The 23,140-nt window shown below is 44.8% G+C and overlaps 1 protein-coding gene across 1 annotated transcript in view; it reads left to right on the forward strand.

Annotated features, from left to right (window-relative positions):
- The first annotated feature begins 1,030 nt into the window (after nt 1–1,030).
- PLPP4 (phospholipid phosphatase 4) overlaps nt 1,031–23,140 on the forward strand; it is a 142,448-nt gene continuing 120,338 nt past the window's right edge. The window contains exon 1 of the mRNA XM_006063532.4: nt 1,031–1,563. Coding sequence (XP_006063594.1) covers nt 1,508–1,563 — 56 coding nt within the window. The 5' untranslated portion in view covers nt 1,031–1,507. The remainder of the gene's footprint in view (nt 1,564–23,140) is intronic.

The following is a 23,140-nucleotide window of genomic DNA, read 5'->3' on the forward strand; positions in this document are numbered from 1 at the left end:
CTCTGGGGCTTCCAGGATGGTGTCCCTTCCACACAGCCAGGACTGTTCCTCCTCTGTCTGCCTTTCTCTCCCTAGTCCTTGAGATGTCTTGGCTCCGGAATCTTGGATCTGTCATGGGTCTCTTCTGAGGTAGAGTCAGTTTGCCCTCTGCTGATGCCTAAGCTCTCCTTCTAAGGTCTTCCTTCTTCCTACCCTCCCTCTTGTCCAAGGCTGCACTCTGGCTTCTCCTTCCCAGTAACTACCATCTCCCCAGATCTCTAAACACAGGAGAGATCTGGGCTCCCCAGAGACAACCTGATGGTTATGGTTAATACGAGTTTTGCATCTTGAATGTCCATTTGTTTTAAATTAATAAAAATAGGAAGTTCAAATTCTGAGAAACATATAATCCTGACAGGTGATGGGAAAGCAAACCTAACCCCTGGTTGGGCTCTGGTTTGACGTCCTGACCCTCGGGTCACTGGTGAGGATCTGGCCTTTGACTCTGAACCCTTCGGATGAAGCTCCTGGTCCTCCCAGCGGCCCTTGTTGCCTCAGGTGCTGATGACGATGCTGTGTCAGCAAAGAGGGACCCTGCCCACCTGCTGGGGTAGGGGCCAGTCTCTCTCTCTCTTTTACGTTTCACAGCACAGTCCGGAGCTGCTTGGGGGCTGCGCAGGGTGGGGGTGAGGGCGGTTTCCTTTGGCGTGGCGCTGGTGGTTGGCGAAGAGCCAGGTTCCCCTTTGCCCTCAGTCTGTGCCAGGACCCTGAAATCTGGCCGGGTCTTCCGGGGGGCAAAGCAAAGCTTGAGAGTAATCTCGGGTAACTTCTTAGGAAAAAAAAAAAAAAAAAATTCCAGGTTAGAAAAATGTAGAAAGGGCAGAGAATAGATAGGAAGGAGTTCTGCCCGCCACGAACAGTGGGTGCCAGGGCTGTCTGGAGCCCGAGAGAATCCTCAAAGCGCTCCGCTACTACCTGCCCACGTGAGTGCGTGTGCCAAGGAGCCAGAGCCCCGGGAGCAGCGAGAGTCGAGGCCGAGCGAGGAGACGCAGAGGGGCCGCAGGCAGAGACCCAGCGAGCGCGCTGCCCGGGCGCCGAGCCCAGGGGCCGCCCACTGGCGGGGGAGCCGGGGAGCGCGCAGGGGAGGCGGCGGCGTCCGGGCTTCCCCGGGCTTCCCCTCGCCCGGGCGCGAGCGCAAGGCGCGGCGGGCCCGGGGAGCGGAGGCGGTGCCGTGCGCGGGGGACCCGGGAGTCCCCCAGGCGCCCTCCCGCTCGGCGCAGGGGCCGCGGGGCTGGAAGCGTCGGGGGCGGTCGGCGCTGCGTCCCCGAGCCCCAGAGCCTTGGGCGGGAGATTTGGGTTGAGTCCTCTCCGCCGCCCGCCCTCCCCTCCCGGCGCCCGCCTCCCGCCCCCGCCCGCGGCCTGGAGCGCGCCTCCCTCGCCGCCCAGGGTCTGGCTAGCCGGCACCGGCCAGGCTGCGGGAGCCGCGGAGAGCACCAGCCGCCGCCGCGGGAGCCGCTCCGGCCACACCATGCGAGAACTGGCCATCGAGATCGGGGTCCGAGCCCTGCTTTTCGGGGTCTTCGTGTAAGTAGTGGCGCGCCGCGGGTCTGGGCGCGAGGACTCGGGGACCCACGGACCGAGTAGACGTCTGGGCACCCCAAGTTTGTTTGCGCCCTGCCGGGGCCTGGATTGGAGGGTCCCTTCCCCGCCCAGGGATGCGTCCTAGGGGACCTAGAAAGACCCTTCTGTCTCCCTTCCTGGCACTCTGCGCACGAAGGGACCCCAGCGCGCGAGACTGAGCCGGCTCCCGTCACCCTCAACGCGCCAGGTCCCCTGGCCGGCGCCTTTCCCCGGCCCTGCACCACCTGCCGGGGATTCTGGATGCTCACGGGGACGCAAACGCGCACCCTCGTTGGCGCCCTGGGGAAGTTTCTCCCTATGTGTGATCTTCGGAGCCCGACGTTTGCAGTCTCTGCTCCTGGCTGCATCCTTCCTGGATCCGCGCGGTGCCCAGGGCCGGACTGGGTCTCCCTTCGCGCCCCTGGCTTTGGCGCCCGGGGGGTCCTGTTGAGCGTTTTCCCCGGAGGCATTTGCGGTACTTCTCCGGCTGGAAAACTGTTGCTGCGGCGGCTAAGAAGTCGGAGGGCCGGCAGCCCGGGATGTGGGCTCCATATGCCGAGAGCTCTGTGCGGAGTCCATGTCCACTTAGGGCAGCAGCGAGATGCCCCGGGGGCCCTGAGAGGCGGGTGCTTGGCAAGAGGAGGGGGATCTAGCAATGGGTTTTTTCAGAGACGTCTGAGCTCCACTGTACCCCCGGGGGCCCGCCGCCGCCCCCAGCTTCCCCCGCGCCCAAGCAGCAGCGATCTGTCGCGTCTCTGCCCTTCAGATTCAAGCCCAGAACATCCGCTCAGACCCATTTCTAGCCTTCTGTCGTCTCCTGTCACCTAGGCGCCCGTGTCTACACTTGTCCCTCCATTAGGGGTTCAGGTTCTCTCTCCTCCTCTGCCCAGGGCTGTTTTCAGACACATTTTAAATATTTAGGTTGCATGAACTTTCTGGATTTGCATTTTTTTTTTTTTTAAAGCCCATTAAGCCATTCCAAACAGGAGGCCTCTCTCTGGATTTCTGCCCCGAATCCGGAGTCCTTGGTGGCAGGTGGGAGGCCATGAGACGACTTCGGTTTTGTTCACCCAGGGTATACACGTGCAAAGAAATGCCCTTTCTGGCATGTTTTTCTTTACCAGGGACTAAATTCATCCAGCGTGTTTATTCACATTGCTGGAAAAAATCCGTGAGCTTCCCCCAGATGCAGAAAACCCCCTCTCCTAGCTTCTGACTAAACACTAGTGTTATTCAGCAGGAAGAAGAAGAACTCGGGTGGTTCCTGAAGCACTTTAGAAAAAAACAGAAAACACTTTTCCCTTCTCTTAATCTATTTTTCTACCTTTGGAATATACATTCAAACTAGTACTTGCCTTGCGGTCAGATGGGGACAGCTTCCAATTGGCAATTAGGCTGAGCCCCATTAAAGTATTGTGTGATAGAAATGATAAAATAGTGTTCAGTGCACAGCAAAATTTACCATTTGTTGGGTGAATGTTCGTGTGAGTTATGTTGAAATAAAGTGAGGTAGGCTCTTTGGTTGCTAGTTTTGTTTGCCACTGGCAATCATCAAATTAAAAAAAAAGGATCCAATGATATGTAAATATTTGTATTGTTTTCAAACACTCCTTCAAATATCTCCCCCCCCACAAACATTTATGCAAATTTTACAAATACGTAATGAATGGTCCATGCAGTGGATTTGGAAATTTGATAATTATCATTTTATGTGCTTCTTGCTTCCTCTAAAGATGTTATGTAAAAATCAGGCAGTTCATATTTTTTTCTCCAGCTTCCCCTTTGTATTAATTACTTAATGGGGGATCTTCCATCACCCAGAGGGGATCTGTTATCACCAAAAATCTTGGGCACTGATGGCATTTTTGGATGATTCCCTGGTTTTGTATCAAATTAGAAATATTAACAGTGTGTCCAACTTGTGGCTCTTTTACCTGCAAAGACCAGCTTGGGTATCTGTGCTCGACTCCCTGGGTGGAAATCTTGGATGCTCAGATGCTGTTATCATCAGGCAGATACCGACTTCCGGAAGGACTGGTATGGAGCCCGAGATACAGATGACCCTTTGTTTTCTTAGATGAGCTTCTGGCGAGATGACAGAGGCTGGCTTTCGGGGTGAGGGGAGTTTTATTCTTCCTTTCACTGGTGCTGGTCTGATGGCAAGCTTCAGTGGCTTGAACCCACCTCTAGTCATGAAGGTGATGGTCTCGGTAGGAGGGCTTCATCCCCGTAGGTTTAGAAAGTCCCTCTGGACAAGCCGAATTCATTTCTCTGCTGTTGGGTCCAACTTAGATGACACTATTTGGTTCTTCTTGATGTATCTACCTTATTTCTGAGGATAAGGGAATAATCTTTTGCTGGGGGATACTTTATTTCTTTGCAGACTTGTGCTCTGGGGAGCATCACCTGTAGATATTCCTGTTCTCTGATCAGATTTGCTCTACATGAAACTAGAACCCCACTTCCTGGTGCCCAAAGTCTTGTCTGACTCTTTTGTGACCCCGTGGACTCTAGCCTGCCAGGCTTCTCTGTCCATGGGATTTCACAGGCAAGAATACTGGAATGGGTTGCCATTTCCTTCTCCAGGGGGTTCTTCCCGACCCAGGGATCAAACCTGCATCTCCTGACATTGGGAGGGGGATTTTTTATGGCTGAGCCACCAGGGAAGCCCCCCTAGAGGTGTGAGGTTAGTGCTAATGCAATGCATTTGTGGATCCATGGGTAGTGGGGATAGACTAGGAAACAAGGTTTCCCTTGTTCTCTTAAGGAACCAGTTCTCTGTCTCTAGACCAGGTTTAGCATTGAGGTTTGATGACTCAGGATTCCATCAGGATGCTTTTCATGGACCACTCTCCAGAGAGCACCCGAGAAATGCTTGGTCCTGCCTGAGAAGCTCAATCACCGAGGAGAAAATTAGTAACAAGTAATGCCCATCAGGGCTGGTATGTAAAGTTTAACTTACCAGGAAATAAATTGGTTTGAGGAATCAGTGTTTAGGAGACATCAAAGTATGGTGTGCAGCTTTGAGGCTGAATTTAGCACTCTGAGACTTGTGGGCTTTGCTCTTCCTCAAGGGTCCCATGGGAGGGCTTCTCAGGTGATGCTGGTGGTAAAGAAGCCACCTGCCAATGCATGAGATGTGGGTTCAATCCCTGGGTCACAAAGATCCCCTGGAGGAGGGCCTGGCAACCCACTCCAGTATTCTTGCCTAGATAACCCTATGGACAGAGGAGCCTGGTGGGCTACAGTCCATAGGGTCGCAAAGAGTCAGACATGACTGAAGTGACTTAGTATGGCATGGCAAGGGCTGTGGGAAAAGCATAGAGAAGGACTACCCACAGGCTTCCTCCATTCTGCCATCACCCGAGATGCCAGCAGGGATACTGTGAGTGTTCCTGCTAAAGCCAGACTGGATGTTGCTGAGTGAGTGGAGTGTGGAAGCCAGGAGGCCAGTCAGTGGCCCTGTAACCCACGTGTGTACCACTAGGTGTATACTACTGCCACTTTTCCAGCTTGGCCACTCCCATAACTACCATTCATTCAGCGCTTACCACGTGCCAGACACTAATAAGGACAATCGCATATACTATTTAACCATTATATGCACCTGATGAGGCGGGTGTGTTGACATTTCTAATCATGGATGAAGGATCTGCAACACAGATTAAGGAACTGCCACAGAGCTGGTAAGGGCGCTGAGACCTAAATCTCAATGCTCCAGCTCTCAGTCACCTCGCTGTACAGCTTCAGGGAAAAAAAAAAGAAAATAATAATAACAGCCAGCAGTGGTCTGTTGAGGGCTCGCTGTCCACCAAAGGGACTCCATGTGATTTCTCCTTTAAGCCTCATTTTGCTTGAAGAGATCCTCTTAATTTTTCTGACTTTACAAATAAGGAGACTAATTTAGAAAGGCTAAGTAACTTGTCTGCAGGTACTCAGCCAGCAGGAGGTATAACATGGTTTCAGGCAGTTGTTTTCCCTTCCCAGAGCTGCTGAGACGAACTATGTCCAGTTCCAGGCTTCCAGACGGGAACCAAAGTGACCACCTCTTAGAAGCCATCCCTCCGCTAAAGATCCTTTATCTGTAGAGAAGCACGGTCTGGACTGATGTCACTCTAGTTCTAAAACCAGACTCTCTGACATCTCAGTGGTGGAGGGGGCCAGCTGTGGTTCACCTTCCCTAAGAGGAGGGGTTGGGCTTGTTACAGATTTTAAGGGTCTTCCTTACATCTCTGGAGCCCAGAGAGCATGACGTGGTGAGGAAGTTGCGGGTAAAAACATTAAAGGACTAGCGCTGTTTTCTCTTGCTGTTGTTTTGGTCGTTCCCCTCTGGGGCATCAGTTAAATGGGAGAAACCTTTATTTATAGCCCTGCAGAAAGGACCCTGGAAATATGATGATGACCTGACATGCTAACGGGGTGGGTGGGGGATGGCACAGATGAGCTGCCTATTTCATTTGTGAGTCTGGGCTCCTCAACCTCTCTTTTTCTCCCCACATCCCTCCATCCTCTTTCTCTCCCTCCCTGTGGCTCCCGGAGGATCCCTGTCTGGGATGTCCCTCCAGAAACTAGGGGTGTGCTCAGGATGCCAGGCAATGGTGTTTGCTTCACCTCAGATCAACTCAGCCTCTCTCCTTTGAGCACTTCCTATGCTGGAGGCCTGAGCAGGTGGCAGGGATGGTTGGGTAAGGAAGACCAGGGGGCCTCCAAGGAGCATGCAGCCTGGCAGAGCAAGCACACGACACACTGCTTTTTGTTATTCCCCGCCCCCCCGCCCCCCTCTGTCACTTTGCAATCACTGGTTTTGAAAGTTTTGCCTCCAAACATTTCCCTTTTATTATCCATCCAGCCTGTAGAGGCATGTTTGGCATCTTGTAGGTGCCTGCAGTTATCATGGTTATTTTTTTTCTCTTTCATCAGTAAACTTCAGTTTGTGTAATTCCAAACAGACACAGAATAACTTGGCGCTTCAGCCGATCCAGGTGACTTGCTCGAGGGCCCTGGCTGTGAGGTGGATTTTTGGAATATTGGCAGTAGCTAATAGATCTTTCTTTATTACCCTGAGGAGTCTGATTTAAGACTCGAGGTTGGGGAGGGCTGTGGTGTTTGGAGCAGACTGCTCGGTCTTACTTAGAAGGAGGAATTAATTAGCCCTGGGAGGAATGACAAGAAAGAGACAGGTGCCAAGGAAGGTTGCTTGGAGATGGCATCTCTCACCTGAGTCTTGAGCAGGGCATGAAAGGTTCAGAGACACTGGGCCCGAGAACATTCCTGCAGACAGAGTCCTGGAGCCAAAGCCTGGAGGCACATTTTGGGTGGAATTGGCTCAGACAGTAAAGAATCGGCCTAGAGTGGAGACCCAGGTTTGATCCCTGGGTTGGGAGGATTCCCTGGAGAAGGGAATGGCAACCTACTCCAGTATTCTTGCCTGGAGAATCCCATGGATGGAGGAGCCTGGTGGGCTGCAAAGAGCAGGACATGAATGAGTGACTAACACTAAGCTCGCCACGTGTGGCCTCAACACAAAGTGTGGGTTTCAAGGTTGGGGAGTTGGGTTGTAGGAGGGTCAGGAAATGAGCGTGGCACGAGGATGTCTTAGGGCCTGTGCGAAGCCTGGATGTTTCCCTGTGTGGAACGTCCCTGGGGAGCCCTGGGAAGTTTGAAACAAAAAAGCACCATGAACAGACACGTGCCCACTATAGAGGGTGCAGTAGTTCTCTCGGCACCTAGGCCCCGGTCCTTCTGTCAGTGGCCACGTGCGCCTCTGTTGCTGGGCTCCTCTGTGCTTTTGGGGAGCCTGAGGTTTGTTCTGCCTTCTGTGCAGGAATCTACATCCCTGTCTTCTTTGCTTTCCCTGCTCTTTCAGCTGGGCCTTGCATGGTTGGCGCTCAGGAGAGCTCACCAGCTGGTGCTTGGTTTGCGAAGATTCTGTTTACAGACCCCTGAGTTCGGCATCCATTCAGAGCAAGGCTTCCTGAAGGGCAGCCTACTGACCACCTGCGCCTGAATTACCTGGGCCCCAGTTCAGGCCCAACTGGATCAGCCTTTGGAGTGGAGCCCGACCCTGGAGTGGATCAACACTCCCATCAACCTGTGGAGTGTTGCATTTTCATCAGGCGATCCTTCTTACACATTTGGGAACTGCTGCCGTGCAGTTACAGTGGTTTGAGACCCTCTTGTGGTCTAGGGTTGCCTCTGGTTATTTTCTCCTTTGGCTACATAGGAGACGACCGTTCCCAAATCCCTGCGTTTAGGTGGGGTCGTGGGGAACATGGTCAGAGTGACAGGGGTCACCTTCGGGTTGAGGCAGCATCAGGCCCCTTTGGTGACCTGTCAGTTGTCCTTCTCTGTTGGCGGCAAGCATGGAGCTCTGTGTTGAGGTGGCAAAGCTGCCAGATGCCAGCTGCTATTGGAGGTGGACTTGTGGGACAGAAGGAAGCTTTTTTTCATTAACTGTGATTTGGGGACTGAGGTAGCTCAGCTGGTAAAGAATCCGCCTGCAATGTGGGAGACCTGGGTTCCATCCCTGGGTTGGGAAGATCCACTGGAGAAGGGAAAGGCTACCCACTCCAGTATTCTGGCCTGGAGAATTCCATGGACTGTATAATCCATGGGATTGCAAAGAGTCAGGCACTACTGAGTGGCTTTCACTTTAGCTACTGTAGCAGAAATCTATTCTATCTAATGCACCTGTAATAATTTTGCTCACTCTCTAGGAACAAAGGATTTTTTGAGGCAAAGTGTAAATGACAAACCATGGGCTTTGGAGCTAGATGGATCAGGGTTGGGATGGGATTTTGAATCTGCTACCAACTAGCAAACTGCCTAAAACCTCAGTTTTTTCATGAGTGAAATGGGTTAGTTCCTACTTCACTGGGTTTTATTAAATAAGCTGCTGTAAGTGCCTATAGTACACACACCGATAATTAGGTGTCTGCTCCCTCCTCTTGTGAATCCCTATTATCTGTATGTCCTGTCGAAACCTGGCAGTGTAGTAGGGTGGTCACAGGTAAGGCCCTCGGCGTTGGGTTCCTGGAGCTTGAATCCTGGTTTTGTCACTTAGCTGTGTGAACCTTTTAGCAAAGTGTTTATCCTAGTTCAGTCCATGTTTCTCCATCTATTCTCCATCAACAGCATCCTCGGATGTAAGACTTGTGAGTACTAAATGAGAGAGCCTCAACAAATGGTGATATGATTTTTATTATCCTTTTATTTAGATGAATCCATAACGTACACACTAAGGAAAATGCCATAGGTAGCTAATGATACTCTTATTGCAAATGATTTACTACAAGATTTCTGTAAAATGATTAACTCCTTTATATTTCAAGCGATTGCTTTTAGCCCCCTAAAGTGAGGTACATAAATTGCCAGGAGCTGTACCCCCATTATAAAGCATGGGGTGCTGTCTCTCTGATGTGTCTCAGCCCTGTAGCTTCTCAGCAGTGACAAATCACTGGCCTTTTACAGCAGCGATTCTAGGACACGGAATCAGAAGTGTTACCAGCGTTCGCTAATATGTAAGGAAAATGCTGTGTTCCCATCATTGACTTTTGAGTCTGTGCTTGTCACACAGAGTTCTGCTAGAAGCCTGCTGCAGACAATTTTTCAATCAGACACCCCTTGTACCCACCAGTCTCTGCATGCCAGACCAAGTATACCCAGCGCTTCTCCCCCCACCCAGGAGGGCATCTGCTCTGTCTTCTGATAAATGGAGCATCCTTCCATTTGAAATATTATTTGCCACTGTAGAATGAGTCGGCTGTACCCAGAATTCTGAGAATTGGTGATGTTTTCCCACAGGGAGATAAATGCTTACAATGCCACAAAAAGAGATCATTAGTTTTATAGCTTTGGGATAAAGTTATCTCAATTAGTTATAAAGATTATACCTTTTATGACCCACACAAGGCTCGTAAAAGCTCCATATCTCTATTTTTCTGTGATGGTGTTTTTAAATATGAAAATTGTCTCAGTAATATTGTTTCTTTAAAAAATATAATCTTGCTGTTCTGCGGATGAATTAGAAACCCTGGTTCACTGTGAGGAAGTAAATTAGTACAGGACTTGGCAGTGCCCAGGATGGTTGAGCAGGAAGCCAAGAGGGGCTGGGGCTCTGGAGCCCAAGGACTGCTTCATCACAATCTCTTAATACGTGTCTGTGAAAAATTGTCCCATCGAGGTGAGGGACGAGTTGTTATCCTGTGTCCACTGAAGACAAAGCAGTGAGAAATGGGGTCAGAAGCTGCAGAAGCATCTAGGTTGGTTTGCAGAAAGCAAACAGTCTGCCGATCAGCACTAGACATGTCTTTCTCCTTTACCAGAGGGTTTTTAAAACGTGTTTTTATTGAAGTATCAGTTTGAACCATGTGGAATTGCTGATATTTGACTGTTTTGACCTACAGACTCGGGAATTTCATCTCAGTCCAAACTAAAAATAATATCCACAAAGAAAAGTGCATGATTCATGACTGTACAGAGCACCCTCCACCCTGACGGCCTCTTCTGCCACCCTGAGGGTCCCCATCATTCTAACTTCTAACAGCGTTTTTGAGCTTTGTGTAAATGGCATCATGCACTGTGTATACTGCTTTCTGTAGCTTTTTTTGGGCTTTTTGCTTGGGCATGCTTTGGAGACTTATCCATGTTATGCGTAGTTTGTTAATTCTCATTGTCATTGCATGATGGTACCTTTTTGTTTACTTGTTATATGGATATCATTTATGGATATTTGGATTATTTATTATTTTTGGCTATTAAACATAATGCTGCTATTGTTTTTAATGAACATCTCTGTAATTCCTGTGGGCTATATACTGAGGGGTGGAAATGCTCAGGAACTCATTTGAGATTTTTAAAGTGGATTTGGCTTCTTTTGGTCTGGCCCAGATCCTGAGAGAGAGCACTAGTCTGAATGCTGCTTTAATCTCCATCCGTTGATCAGTTACTTTGTGTAAAGCACGTGGTGAATGACAGGAGGATGTGCAGAGGCTGGGTCCCCACTCTGCAGGACGGGGTCAGCCTGGCACCAAAGTCTGCTCATGGGCATTGGAGCTGTATCCTGACTGCTGATGAGAGAGACGTATCCTGGCTTCCTTATCTGTAAAGTGGGGACAAGATATCATTGCTGAGGAGGCTTAAAGGTGAAGGGAAGTAATGTTGTGACACACGGTAAGTGTTAAAGCCAGGCTCCTTTCCTTCCTCCGCCTCTCTTCCCTCCAATGGGGAGGTCGAGATTCAGTTCAGTCGCTCAGTCGTGTCCAACTCTTTGTGACCCCATGGACTGCAGCATACCAGCCCTCCCTGTCCATCACCAACTCCCGGAGTTTACTCAAACTCATGTCCATTGAGTCAGTGATGCCACCCAACCATCTCATCCTCTGTTGTCCCCTTCTCCTCCTGCCTTTAATCTTTCCCAGAATCAGGGTCTTTTCCAATGAGTTAGTTCTTCACATCAGGTGGCCAAAGTATTGGAGTCTCAGCTTCAGCATCAGTCCTTCCAATGAATATTCAGGACTGATTTCCTTTAGGATTGACTGGATGGATCTCCTTGCAGTCCAAGGGACTCTCACGTCTTCTTCAACACCACAGTTCAAAAGTATCCATTCTTCAGTGCTCACCTTTCTTTTTGGTCCAACTCTCACATCCATACGTGACTACTGGGAAAACCATAGCTTTGACTAGATAGACCTTTGTTGGCAAAGTAATGTCTGTGCTTTTTAATATGCTGTCTAGGTTGATCATAGCTTTTCTTCCATGAACAGTATGAAAAGGGGGAGGTTGAGATAGAGGTAAATAAAAGATACCTAATGTCACAAACAGGGAGATCCTAAAGGAAATCAACCCTGAATATTCACTGGAAGGACTGATGCTGAAGCTGAAGCTGAAGCTCCAATACACTGGCCACCTGATGCAAAGAAATGACTCATTGGAAGAGACCCTGATGCTGGGGATGATTGAGGGCAGGAGGAGAAGGAGGTGGGAGAGGATGAGATAGTTAGATAGCATCACTGAGTCAATGGAGATGAGTTTGTGCAAACTCCGAGAGATGGTGAAGGGCAAGAAAGCCTGGTGTGCTGCAGTCCATGGGGTCACAAAGAGTCAGACACGACTGAACACCTGAACAACGACAACAGTGTCTCAATGTAATGCTAACACTGAGTGCAGCACTCAGTGCCACAGCAGAGATGAACCTGGAACTGGTGTCTGGGGAGTCTGAGGATGGCGTTCTGAATAATTCTCCAAGAAGTCATTGAGAAAAAGAAGAGGCTTATATGCATGTATAAGGGCTTCCCTGGTGGCTCGGTCGGTAAAGAATTGGTCTGCAATGCAGGAGACTGCTTATGTGTACATGTGGGTATCCTTTAATTGATCTGTCTCTCCATCTTGGTTACAGGAAACAAGTTTTAATACTAACCACGTGCCATGTTCATACTTGGCATTTGTCACACCCTCGATGACTTAATCTTTTCAATCCTTTAGGAGGTGATACTGTTGTCCTAATTTACAGAGTTTTCAGTTCAGTTCAGGTCAGTTGCTCAGTCGTGTCCGACTCTTTGCGACCCCATGAATCGCAGCACACCAGGCCTCCCTGTCCATCACCAACTCCCGGAGTTCACTCAAACTCACATCCATCGAGTCGGTGGTGCCATCCAGCCATCTCATCCTCTGTCGTCCCCTTCTCCTCCTGCCCCCAATCCCTCCCAGCATCAGAATCTTTTCCAATGAGTCAGCTCTTCGCATGAAGTGGCCAAAGTACTGGAGTTTCAGCTTTAGCATCATTCCTTCCTAAAGGAGATCAGCCCTGGAGATCACCCAGGGCTGATCTCCTTTAGGATGGACTCGTTGGATCTCCTTGCAGTCCAAGGGACACTCAAGAGTCTTCTCCAACACCACAGTTCAAAAGCATCAATTCTTTGTGCTCAGCTTTCTTCACGCATATAGAATAGCACAAGCTTTTTATGGGCTCCGATGAACAAGTGTAGCCATTGAACTTAGTTGTGTACATAATGTAGATAACCATTTGTTAGCTTGGAAGATGTCCATAAACTTGTTAAGTGATAAAAAGCAGGTTACATAAGTGTGTATAAAGCTACTGTAATGTGGTAATAGAATAAAATCAATTTGTATCTATGTAAGAAAATAGCTATAAAGATAAACAACGAAATCTTAATGGTGGTTATTTCAGGCTGATGGGATTATATAATATTTGCTTTTTTATTATAACTTTATTGTGTAATTATTTTACAGTAAACATTTATTACTTTCATACATAATTAGAAATTGACTTAGATGTTTCCTGTTATAGGGGAAAAAAGAAGCTAATTAAATATCCATAGACAGGGCACTGGATGATTCTTTTCTGATTGCTTTAGAAATATCTGAAGTGGGAATGTGTCAAAAATCAACCTTACTATATTTCATGTCAAATAAAATGTTTGAAGGAAAATCAGAAAGTAAGGATTAACACACAGGATGTGTGAGATCATGGTAAAACAGATATGATCGGATGTTATACGTGGAATTATAAATGGACATGAGCCTTTTGAAGAGTAACATCGCAGTGCGTAGACAGCCATAAAAATTATTCCTGTTCTTTGACTTAGAATGCTTTTAAAAATATGTTGAAACACTAACATAAAAGACACAAAATCTTCTTGTATAAAGATGTTCACTGTTGTGTTCCATGCCAAGCAAATACACTTGTCAAATAAAAATAAATTAAAGTTCAAATGGTCAAAAAAATTTCAAATGGTCAACATTTGAAGAAAAGTTGTAGAAGTTATGAATATAAAGAAATACTATATAGCTATTAAAGTAACCTTTTTGAAAACCATGAAGAAACAGGGTAAAATTTTATGAAGTAATTGTTAAGGAAAACACTACACAAAAATATATTTCCAGACTATTGGAAATAGGTCTGATTTGGACAAATGTTAGAAAAGGTTACAAAAAATGAATCTGATGGGAATGAATGTTCCCCTTCCCTTGAACATTATCTTAAAAATTAAAGCAATACAAAAGGTGTAAGTTTCCCAGAACTCCTGCACTTCTGCCATTTCCATTCCCTTCACTTTTTAAAGTTAAACTTTTAAACAAATATTTATATAATAACAAAGAAAATACATTTTATCTATAGCTTAACTTTTTTAACTTAATATACCTTGGAGATATTTTCTATCTTTATAGATCTACTTGATTCCTCTTGCTGGCTGTGTAGTGTTCTGTTGTATTAACCTATTCACAGAATTTTAAGAGTATTTTCATCTTTTGTCATAATAGACAACATTGCAGTTGTGCATATATTGTGATGTACCTATTAAATTACTGCTGTGATAAACCCAATAAGTGAAATCTCTGGGCCAAAGGCCACATGTATTTTAAATTCTGATGGGTACTACCAAAAGTGAAAGTGGAAGTTGCTTAGTGGTGTCTGACTCTTTGTGACCCCATGGGCTGTCCATGGAATTCAGAATACTAGAGTGGGTAGCTTTTCCCTTCTCCAGGGGATTTTCCCAACCCAGGGATCAAACCCAGGTCTCCCACATTGCAGGGGGAGTCTTTACCAACTGATCAAGGAAGTTCTGCTGCTGCTGCTGCTGCTGTTGCTGCTAAGTCGCTTCAGTCGTGTCCGACTCTGTGCAACCCCATAGACAGCAGCCCACCAGGCTCCCCCGTCCCTGGGATTCTCCAGGCAAGAACACTGGAGTGGGTTGCCATTTCCTTCTCCAATGCATGACAGTGAGAAGTGAAAGTGAAGTCACTCAGTCGTGTCCAACTCCTAGCGACCTCATGGACTGCAGCCCACCAGGCTCCTCCGTCCATGGAAGTTTCCAGGCAGGAGCACTGGAGTGGGGTGCCAGTGCCCTCTCCTGGGTATTACCAAATTGCTACCCAAATGGCTATACCTACTTACATTCTACCAATAGTTCAGAGGTATCTGTTTTTTTTTCTAACATCTTTGCCAATGCAGGAGATTATTAACATTTTATATTTATACCATGAGAGGGAATATATCATTTGCATCTTTTCACTCGTGTATTTGTCTTTTTAACTAAAATATCTGCCATTTTCCTTTATTCATGCTTTTATTGGATCTTCACATTTATCTTCCTGATATGTAGGAGTGCTTTATTCTTAATAGCTATTGACCTTTTATTTCATAAGTTGCAAAACTTTTACACCTGTATGATTGACTTTTAAGTTTCTTTGCACTTTCTATTATTGTGCACAATTCAGTGATATAGTTAAATCTATCAGCCTTTTCCTTTGTGGTTTCAGAGTTTCTGTTCTATTTAGAAATAGTAAAGAATCTACCTGCAATTGGGGATATCTAGGTTCAGTCCCTGGGTTGGGAAGATCCTCTGGAGAGAGGAAAGGCTACCCACTCTGGTTTTCTGGCCTGGAGAATTCCATGGACTGTATAGCCCATAGGGTCACCATGAGTCAGACCTGACTGAGCGACTTTCATTTTCACTTTCACTCTTATCAGCTAAAACAGAAACATTTTTCTGTATTGCCTAGTATTTTATACTTTCCTTCTTTAATTTTAATTCTTTATTAGAATTTTAATTCTGTATGATATTTAATTTAATTTTAATTCTGTATGAGAATTTTTTAAACTTATAGAGTGAAGTGGAGGATTTAACATTTTTCTTACATGTGGTTTGTCAATTACAAAATAGGCATTGTTTTCTCAGTGACTTCTTTATCGTGTAACAAACTTCCGTATGTCCATAGACTGCAAGTGCATTCTATTGTGATTATTTGTTTGCCTGGTTGTGGCTCAATATAACATTTTAATTACTGTAACTCTATAGTTTACTGAGATATCTGAAGGGAAATGGGGCCTTCTTCCTGAGAAGGTTTAGATTGCAGGATCCAGAACCAGGATGTCTGGGGCTCAAAACACTAATCTGCTGTTGACTAATTATGTGAACTTGGGTGGTTTGCTTTATCTCTCTGTGTTTCGGCTTCCTAGCCTTAAATATGGAGATAATTACGGTGTTTGGAGAAGGAAATGGCAACCCCCTCCAGAATTCTTGCCTAGAGAACCTCATGGACAGAGGAGCCTGGAGGGTCCCTGGGGTCACAAAGAGTTGGACACGACTTAACGACTGAACAACCACAGTGCTAAAATAGTTTCATTGAATTGAGATCAGAGACTGTGACTTGTGTGATTTCTAGTTTTTTAAAAAATTTTGTTATGATTCTCTGTATGGTCACATACATAGTCAATTTTTAAATTTACCTACAGTGTAAATTTTTGTAAATTTACATAGTTTGAACATAATGAATAATTTCTGTTTGGTAGATATAAAGCTCTAAATATATTAAAGCAAATTAGCTGTGCTGTTTAAATCCTCATATTTTCACTCTTTTAAATTTGTTCTTTTAAATGTGAAGATATGCTCCCTATGTCAAACTGGGGTAATTAAAGCTTTCACATTTTTTGAGATACTAATATTTATTTTGTATTGCTGCCAACTTATTCTGTTTTCTTTAAGTGGTGCTCATTTTTGTGTTTTTTTCCCCTCCTTTTGTTTCTTGCTTTGCTGAATAGTTCAAATTTTCATTGCTACCTCCTTTTTTTCCTTTAGTGATTTGTAACTGAAATTACTATGTCCATTTCTGGGTAGTGTTCTTAAATTATCTTTAATTCTGATGAAATTGAACATCTTATCATCATGAAGTTTCAATCTTTGTTTTAATGTTCTTTATCTTAAATTCTACTTTATTTACTTTTAATATGTAGCTGCATTATCTTTCTTCAGATTAATGTCTCCACAATGTACTTTTCAGTCTTTTTATTTTCAACCTATCTGTATTTTTATGCTTAATGTATAAAACTATGACTCTTATAAACAGCTTTTAGTTGTGCCTTTTAATTTTATCCAGTCTGACCAGTCTCTGACATTCAGCTGGAATGGTTAAGCCATTTACAGTTAATGCAATGGATATGGTTGGATTGAAGCCTACCACCTTCTTATTTGATTTTTATTTTTTTCATCTATTCTTGTTTCTCTTTTTCTGTCTTCTTTTAGGCTAATCAAATACTTGTTAGTATTCCACTTTATCTCCTTTATTGTATTTTAATTATACCTCTTTAAAAAATTCATATGATTCTCTATACATTACAGTATGCATTTTTTACTTGTCATTGTTAAGTCAATATTATACCATTTTATGTACAATGTAAGAATCTTTAAAAAAACATGTTTTTCTCATGCCTTTGGTACATTGTCTTAGATTTCACTTTTATGTGTAAGCCCATAAAACATTTACATTATTCCGTCTTAGCAATTAATACATTTTTACAGAAATTAAATTTTAAATATATGTTTACCCACACATCTACCATTTCTAGTACTCTTTATTACTCCTTGCATATTTGATTTTCCCTTTAGGATTCTATCCCTTCAGCCTAGATAACTTCCTTTAGCATTTCTTGTAGGGCAGGTTTGCCAGGAATGAATTCTTTTGGCTTTTGCCTTATTGGATTTGTCTTTATTTTGCCTTAACTTTGGAAAGACATTTTTGTTTGTTATAGAATTTTAGATTGACAATTTTCTTTCAGTACTTTGCTGCTGCTGCTAAGTCGCTTCAGTCATGTCCAACTCTGTGTGACCCCAGAGACGGCAGCCCACCAGGCTTCCCCGTCCCTGGGATTCTCCAGGCAAGAACACTGGAGTGGGTTGCCATTTCCTTCTCCAATGCATGAAAGTGAAAAGTGAAAATGAAGTTGCTCAGTCGTGTCCAACTCTAGTGACCCCATGGACTGCAACCTACCAGGCTCCTCCATCCATGGGATTTTCCAGGCAAAAGTACTGGAGTGGGGTGCCATTGCCTTCTCCATTTCTTTAGGGATGGCATTGAATTGTCTTGTAGGTTTTAATGTTTTGATGAGAAGTCAGCCATCACTCTTCTGAATGCTACATGTTTTCCTGTTGGCTGATGTTAAAACTTTATTTTCATTTTTGGTTGTCAGCAATTTGTCTATGATATGTCTCATTTGGTCTCATTTGTATTTTTTTTTTTTTTACAGCTCAAGTAGACAGATCTTTTATTAGATAGACAGTAGATAGTACACGCCTGAGACAAGGGAGCAGACCAACCCCAGAGGAGTGGCACATTTGTATTTTTGCTGCTTAGTTCATAGAGATTTTTGGAGCGATGGTTTGATGTCTTTCATCAAGTAGTTATTCTCAAGACATTATTTTTTCAAATATCTCTTTAGCCCCAGTTTGTCTGTCTCTCCTCTCCTTCTGGTTCTTCAGTTATGTATATATCAGACAGTTTATTATTATTATTATTCCCCAGGTCTTGGGTAGTTCTTTCTGTTTTTCTTTTTTTTTTTTTTAATTTCCCTCTCTGTGACTTAGTTTAAGATAATATCTATTGACTTTTCTTCAAATTCACTAATTCTTTATTCTGCTGTATCTATTTTTTTTGGTAAGCCCATGCAACAGATGTTTTATTTCAAATGCTTATTTTTTTCAGTTATATATTGCTAATTTCCTTTTGAGTCTTTTTTATAGAGTTTTAGTTTCTTTGTGATATTTTCCACTGGTTCACCTATTCTTGTCATCTTTCCCTAGAATTAAACATATTTTAGAGTAGAAAGTCCTTTTCTGCTATTTCCTTTGTTAGGATGATCCATGGTTTTGTTTTTTTTCTCTCTGAATTATGGATCATGTTTTCCTGTTTCTTTGCTTGTGTCATAATTTTTAATTGTGTGTTGGCTATTGTGAGACCCTTGACTGTTACTGTCCTCTGAAAAATGTTGAGTTTTAAGCTTGTAGGCAGTTAATTTACTATGGACTCACCTTACTAGAAGCCTTGGTTCTAGGTTGTGTTTGGATAAGTCTGTGTTGGTTTTGCTTTAGATACTAGGGTGTGTCCTTAAGTTCTAGGATGTGTTTCTTATTCCTGTGGTTTGACCCTTCTGAGGTTTCAGTTGAAAGTGTAACTTGGGGAAATTTCAACTCCAAACTCTATCTCCTGGCTGCTGAAGTCTGTCCTTCACTCTTTAGACTATGGCTGTTACTTTCTCTCTCTCTGTGTTTTTTTTTTTTTTTTTTTTTCCAGTGCAAACACTTATGTTAATAATGTCAAATGACCACAGAAACTCATGATTGCCCACATTGTGAGAGAGAGCACTTAATAAGACCAAACCTTTAATGGAGGTGGTGACATTTCCTTATTATTTAAGCAATTATATATTTTGCAGAAGAAGAATACACATTCCCAGCTATATTTACAATTTAGCTAATTAAAACTGCCCAAACTGAGATTTCTGGATATTCTACGCCTAGAAATATGGTCACTAACAGGTGTACTCAAATAATACCACTAGGAAGTACTGTTGCTAAACCATTTGCCTCAAATACTATTTTTCACAACCACAGAAAATTTGAAAACTTAGTTAAACCCCAAACTACAGTTGCTAAAATAAATACTGCATAGGTATTTTCAATTAAATTTAAGTTTTTATGGGGCAAATCTTAATAAACCTAAGGTAGCAAGCTTAGTTCTTCTGTGGCCAAAGGCCAATGTTTATAGGTTCTTAAACAACCAGTTTTGCCTGAGACAACTCGTTACTAAAAATTTGAATTACGCCAGAACACAAAGTAAACATTATATTGAGTTTGATCCACTGGTTAACTAGGTGGTTGTTGCTTAGTCGCTAAGTCATGTCCGACTCTCTTGTAACCCCAGTGACTGTAGCCTGCCAGGCTCCTCTGTCCATGAGATTTCCCAGGCAAGAACACTGGAGTAAGTTGCCATTTCCTTCTCCATGTGGCTGTTACTTTCCATTGTTGTAATTTGTGCTCTTCTCCTGCGTGTTGGAATTTCTGAGTTTGCCAATGATTCGGAGGAAATTTGTACATGGAATTTTGGATTCCCACTCTCTGTCTAAACTCCTTAACAGGGATGTGTCTCCTTTCTTGTATTATCCAGTATTTTCTCACCATATGTTTTGTGTTTTCCATAATGTTTTTTTTTTGTCTTCTGCTTTGCTAGTCGGTGCCCCTTGAGGCTCTTCAGCCTGGATATGGAGTTTATGTTCTTCATTCTTTTGAGTGGACTTCTGAGAGGGAAGAAAGACAAACTGTGCAAGTTCAATTAGTCTTCTTGAACTAGATGTCTCTTTCAAAAACCTTTTTCAAATTTTTCTTTGATACAGTGTTTATATTTTATATGAATATTATATTAAAAATTGATTCTTCCACTTGTGAATATTTTTATAGTTTTCTGAGTCATCAAGTAAGTGGTCTCTTCTTTGCTAATCTAAAATCCTACCTATTTTCCAAGACTTGGCTCAGAATTTGCTTTTCTGTGGTATCTTATTTAAATATACTAACTCTAAATGTATATAATACTGATGATAAAGTTACAAAAAAGTCCTGCATATATCTTTTTTTTTTAATGATAGAAATACTTGGTTTTCTGGATGTATTGGGTTTTAATTCAGTCTTGTGGACAAGTGAAAATGTCTTCAGCCATGTAATGAGAACATATTAAATTAGATATAAAAAATATGAATACCTTATTTATGTAAAAACACAAGAAACAAAGATACTTATGCTTTGATTTTTTCCAGATGCAAAATATCCTTTCATTGTTTCCTAAAAGGAGCAGATGGGGGTTGTTTGGCTCCAGGGGTGATTTTGATGATAATAGCTAATATTTATTGAGCACTCACTGTATGCCAGGCAGTGCACCGAGGCAATTTACCCTTGAAGTCTTCAATCCTATGAGGTAGGAGTTTTATAATTCTTCATATTTTTGGATGAGAAATCCAAGGCTTAGAGAGGTTTAAGAACTCACCCAGCATCAGACTGTTAATAAGTGAGATGAAAGTGCCTTCAGTGAAACATTTAAATTGAGTGTTTAATGCGATGGAACAGTTTGCATCAGATTTGGGTAGAGAGGGGAGAAAAGGGTCTTGTGGTGAGGCTTTCTGGTAATTAAATGACCCTGACATCCTCAGTGAAGTCACGGACATGAAGGGGATTGACGTACGCTGAGCAAATGGAACTCTGACATTTTACCAGAAGGCACCACAGAGTCAATTATATCTTACCCTGCGTCTGACCTGGGAGTCTCGAGGGCTTGTCTCATCTGTCTTCCCCTCTGTGTTTTTTTTTCTTCCTGTCTTTAACAGGGGGCCTCAATCACGTCTTCCTTGTTCAGCGGCGGAGGCAAACCTAGACCCCCAGTCTCTTGATTCTTGGCCCCAGGGGCTGCTCAGCACGTGACCTCCTCCGCTTCTGATATGGCATAGGTCCTGCCCATTTGCATTTGGGCTCCTCTTTTCCCCATCCTGTTGGGATCATCTGAATGCAGTGGCCTTTCTTGATAGCCTCTGTGGGGAGCTAGCTGGGAAGCCGCTTTTCATGGCTGATTCATGTCAATGTATGGCAAAAACCACTACAATATCATAATTAGTCTCCAATTAAAATAAATAAATAAACTAAAAACACACACACACACACACACTTGCTCAAAAGGTAGTCCTTGGTCCAACATCTTCCCCCGCCGCCCCCCACCACTTCCAGTTATAAGATGAATAAATTCTGGGGATCTAATGTACAGCGTGGTGATGATGGTTAACGATACTCTATTATATATTTGAAAGTTGATCGTAACTGCTCTGTACACAAGAAAGAAACGGTGGTTATGTGACACGCTGCAAGTGTTAGCACTACTACAGTGAGCGTTTTGCAACACATGCTTATCAGACTAGCACATCGTACATCTTAAACATACATGAGGTCTACTGTATCTCCATCAAGCTGGGAAAAAAAGAAGTCCTGACAGTTCCCTCCCGTGTGCTTGTCACACGTCCACAGGACACAGCAGAGGGGTGTCTCCAGGCCGAGAGAAGGTGAGGTGACGAGCCAGCCATGCCTGAGGGTGGTGTCCACTCCTGGTGGTCAACCTGACCTGGGGCTTCCTGTGGACTTTATTCTAAGTATTGGGACAAGGGACGCAACCTGAAGTTCTGGGGTGGGTGTGTCTGGAGGTGTTTTCTCTCCAAAGTCCAGCTTTAGAAACTGAGGGGCACCACATTGCACACTCAAAGTGTGTGTTCGTTGGGCAGAGTGACTGCAGCTGATGATGCATTGCTCTATTTGGCCCAGTTCCCTTGTCCTGCGAGCAGGAGTAGATGACATTTAAGGGCAGGGAGCCACTGCCCTCACTTAAGATACCATTGAAATCCCCTCCATTCCTTCACTTCTGCAGCCTGACCTGTGCTTGGGTTGAGTCCCACTGTGCCAGGCCCGGGGCATAGAGATGAAGGATGCCACACGCCAGCCCCGGTCTCATGGCCAGTGGACAGCAGAGCCTCTGTATGTTGGGTTACAGCCAGGCCAGTCTTTCTGGCCTGGGGACTTGCCAGGAGTTAGGGGGTTGCAGTGGGGTCAGGGCCTTGGGGGGAAAAACGACAGTGCTCAGAGCGGGGTGACAAAGTAGTGTATAGGACACCAGGGAGCAGCTTTGCCAGCCACGCCCTTCTCTAGGTAGACCTTGCAGCTGGCCCTCCAGCCCCAGGGACTGTCCTTGGAGCTGCTTTGCCATAAGAAATAGCAGCTTCTTTCTTTTTAAGTGCTTACTCTGTGCTTTGTGGGCAATTAGCTCATCTCATCCACACAACATGATGTGAGTGCTGTGATTTTTTTTCACCTTACAGGGGGCGGAGGTGCTGAAGTGTGGGGAGGGGTGTGATCTGTCTGTGGTTGTCTGCTCATAGGTGGTGGAGGTGGAATTGGAGTCCAGGCCTGCTTGGCTCTGATCCCTCTCTGTTCCCATTGTTCTGTGGCAGCTCTTCGGTGGGGGATTAGCTTTGTTCTGAGTCACCCACATGATTCCCTGGTGGCTCAGTTGGTAAAGAATCCGCCTGCAATGCAGGAGACCCCGATTCGATCCCTGGGTCAGGATGGTCCCTTGGAAAAGGAAATGGCTCCCCACTCCAGTATTCTTACCTGGGAAATTCCATGGACAGAGCCTGGTGGGCTACAGTCCATGGGGTCGCAGAGTCGGAAATGGCTTAGTGACTAAACCACCACCCGCATGATGGCCTGCTGCCCGCTATGTCTGGTGTGGATCTTGGTCACAACAAACCTATAGTCAGATGTACCCGAGTCTAGCACTGAGGTCCCAGAATCTGGAGCCAGGCTGCTTGGCATCCACTGCTGCCTCCACTTCGGCTTAGGTTACTTTAACCTCTCCTTCCTCAGTTTACTGACCTGTAAAATGGGGATAGAAATAGTACCTGCTGGAACCTGTCAGGGAATAAATACTGGCCGAGTGATGCCTGGCACGTAGGGAGCACAAATGTAAGCTGTTATTTTTTTCTTGTTTAAATGTGAAAGTGAAAGTCGCTCAGTCGTGTCCAACTCTTTGCGACCCCACGGACTATACAGTTCATGGAATTCTCCAGGCCAGAATACTCAAGTGGGTAGCCTTTCCCTCCTCCAGGGGATCTTCCCAACCCAGGGAGTGAACCCAGGTCTCCTGCACTGCAGGCGGATTC

The sequence above is a fragment of the Bubalus bubalis genome, chromosome 23, assembly GCF_019923935.1.
Source record: "Bubalus bubalis isolate 160015118507 breed Murrah chromosome 23, NDDB_SH_1, whole genome shotgun sequence".
Classification (NCBI taxonomy): domain Eukaryota; kingdom Metazoa; phylum Chordata; class Mammalia; order Artiodactyla; family Bovidae; genus Bubalus; species Bubalus bubalis.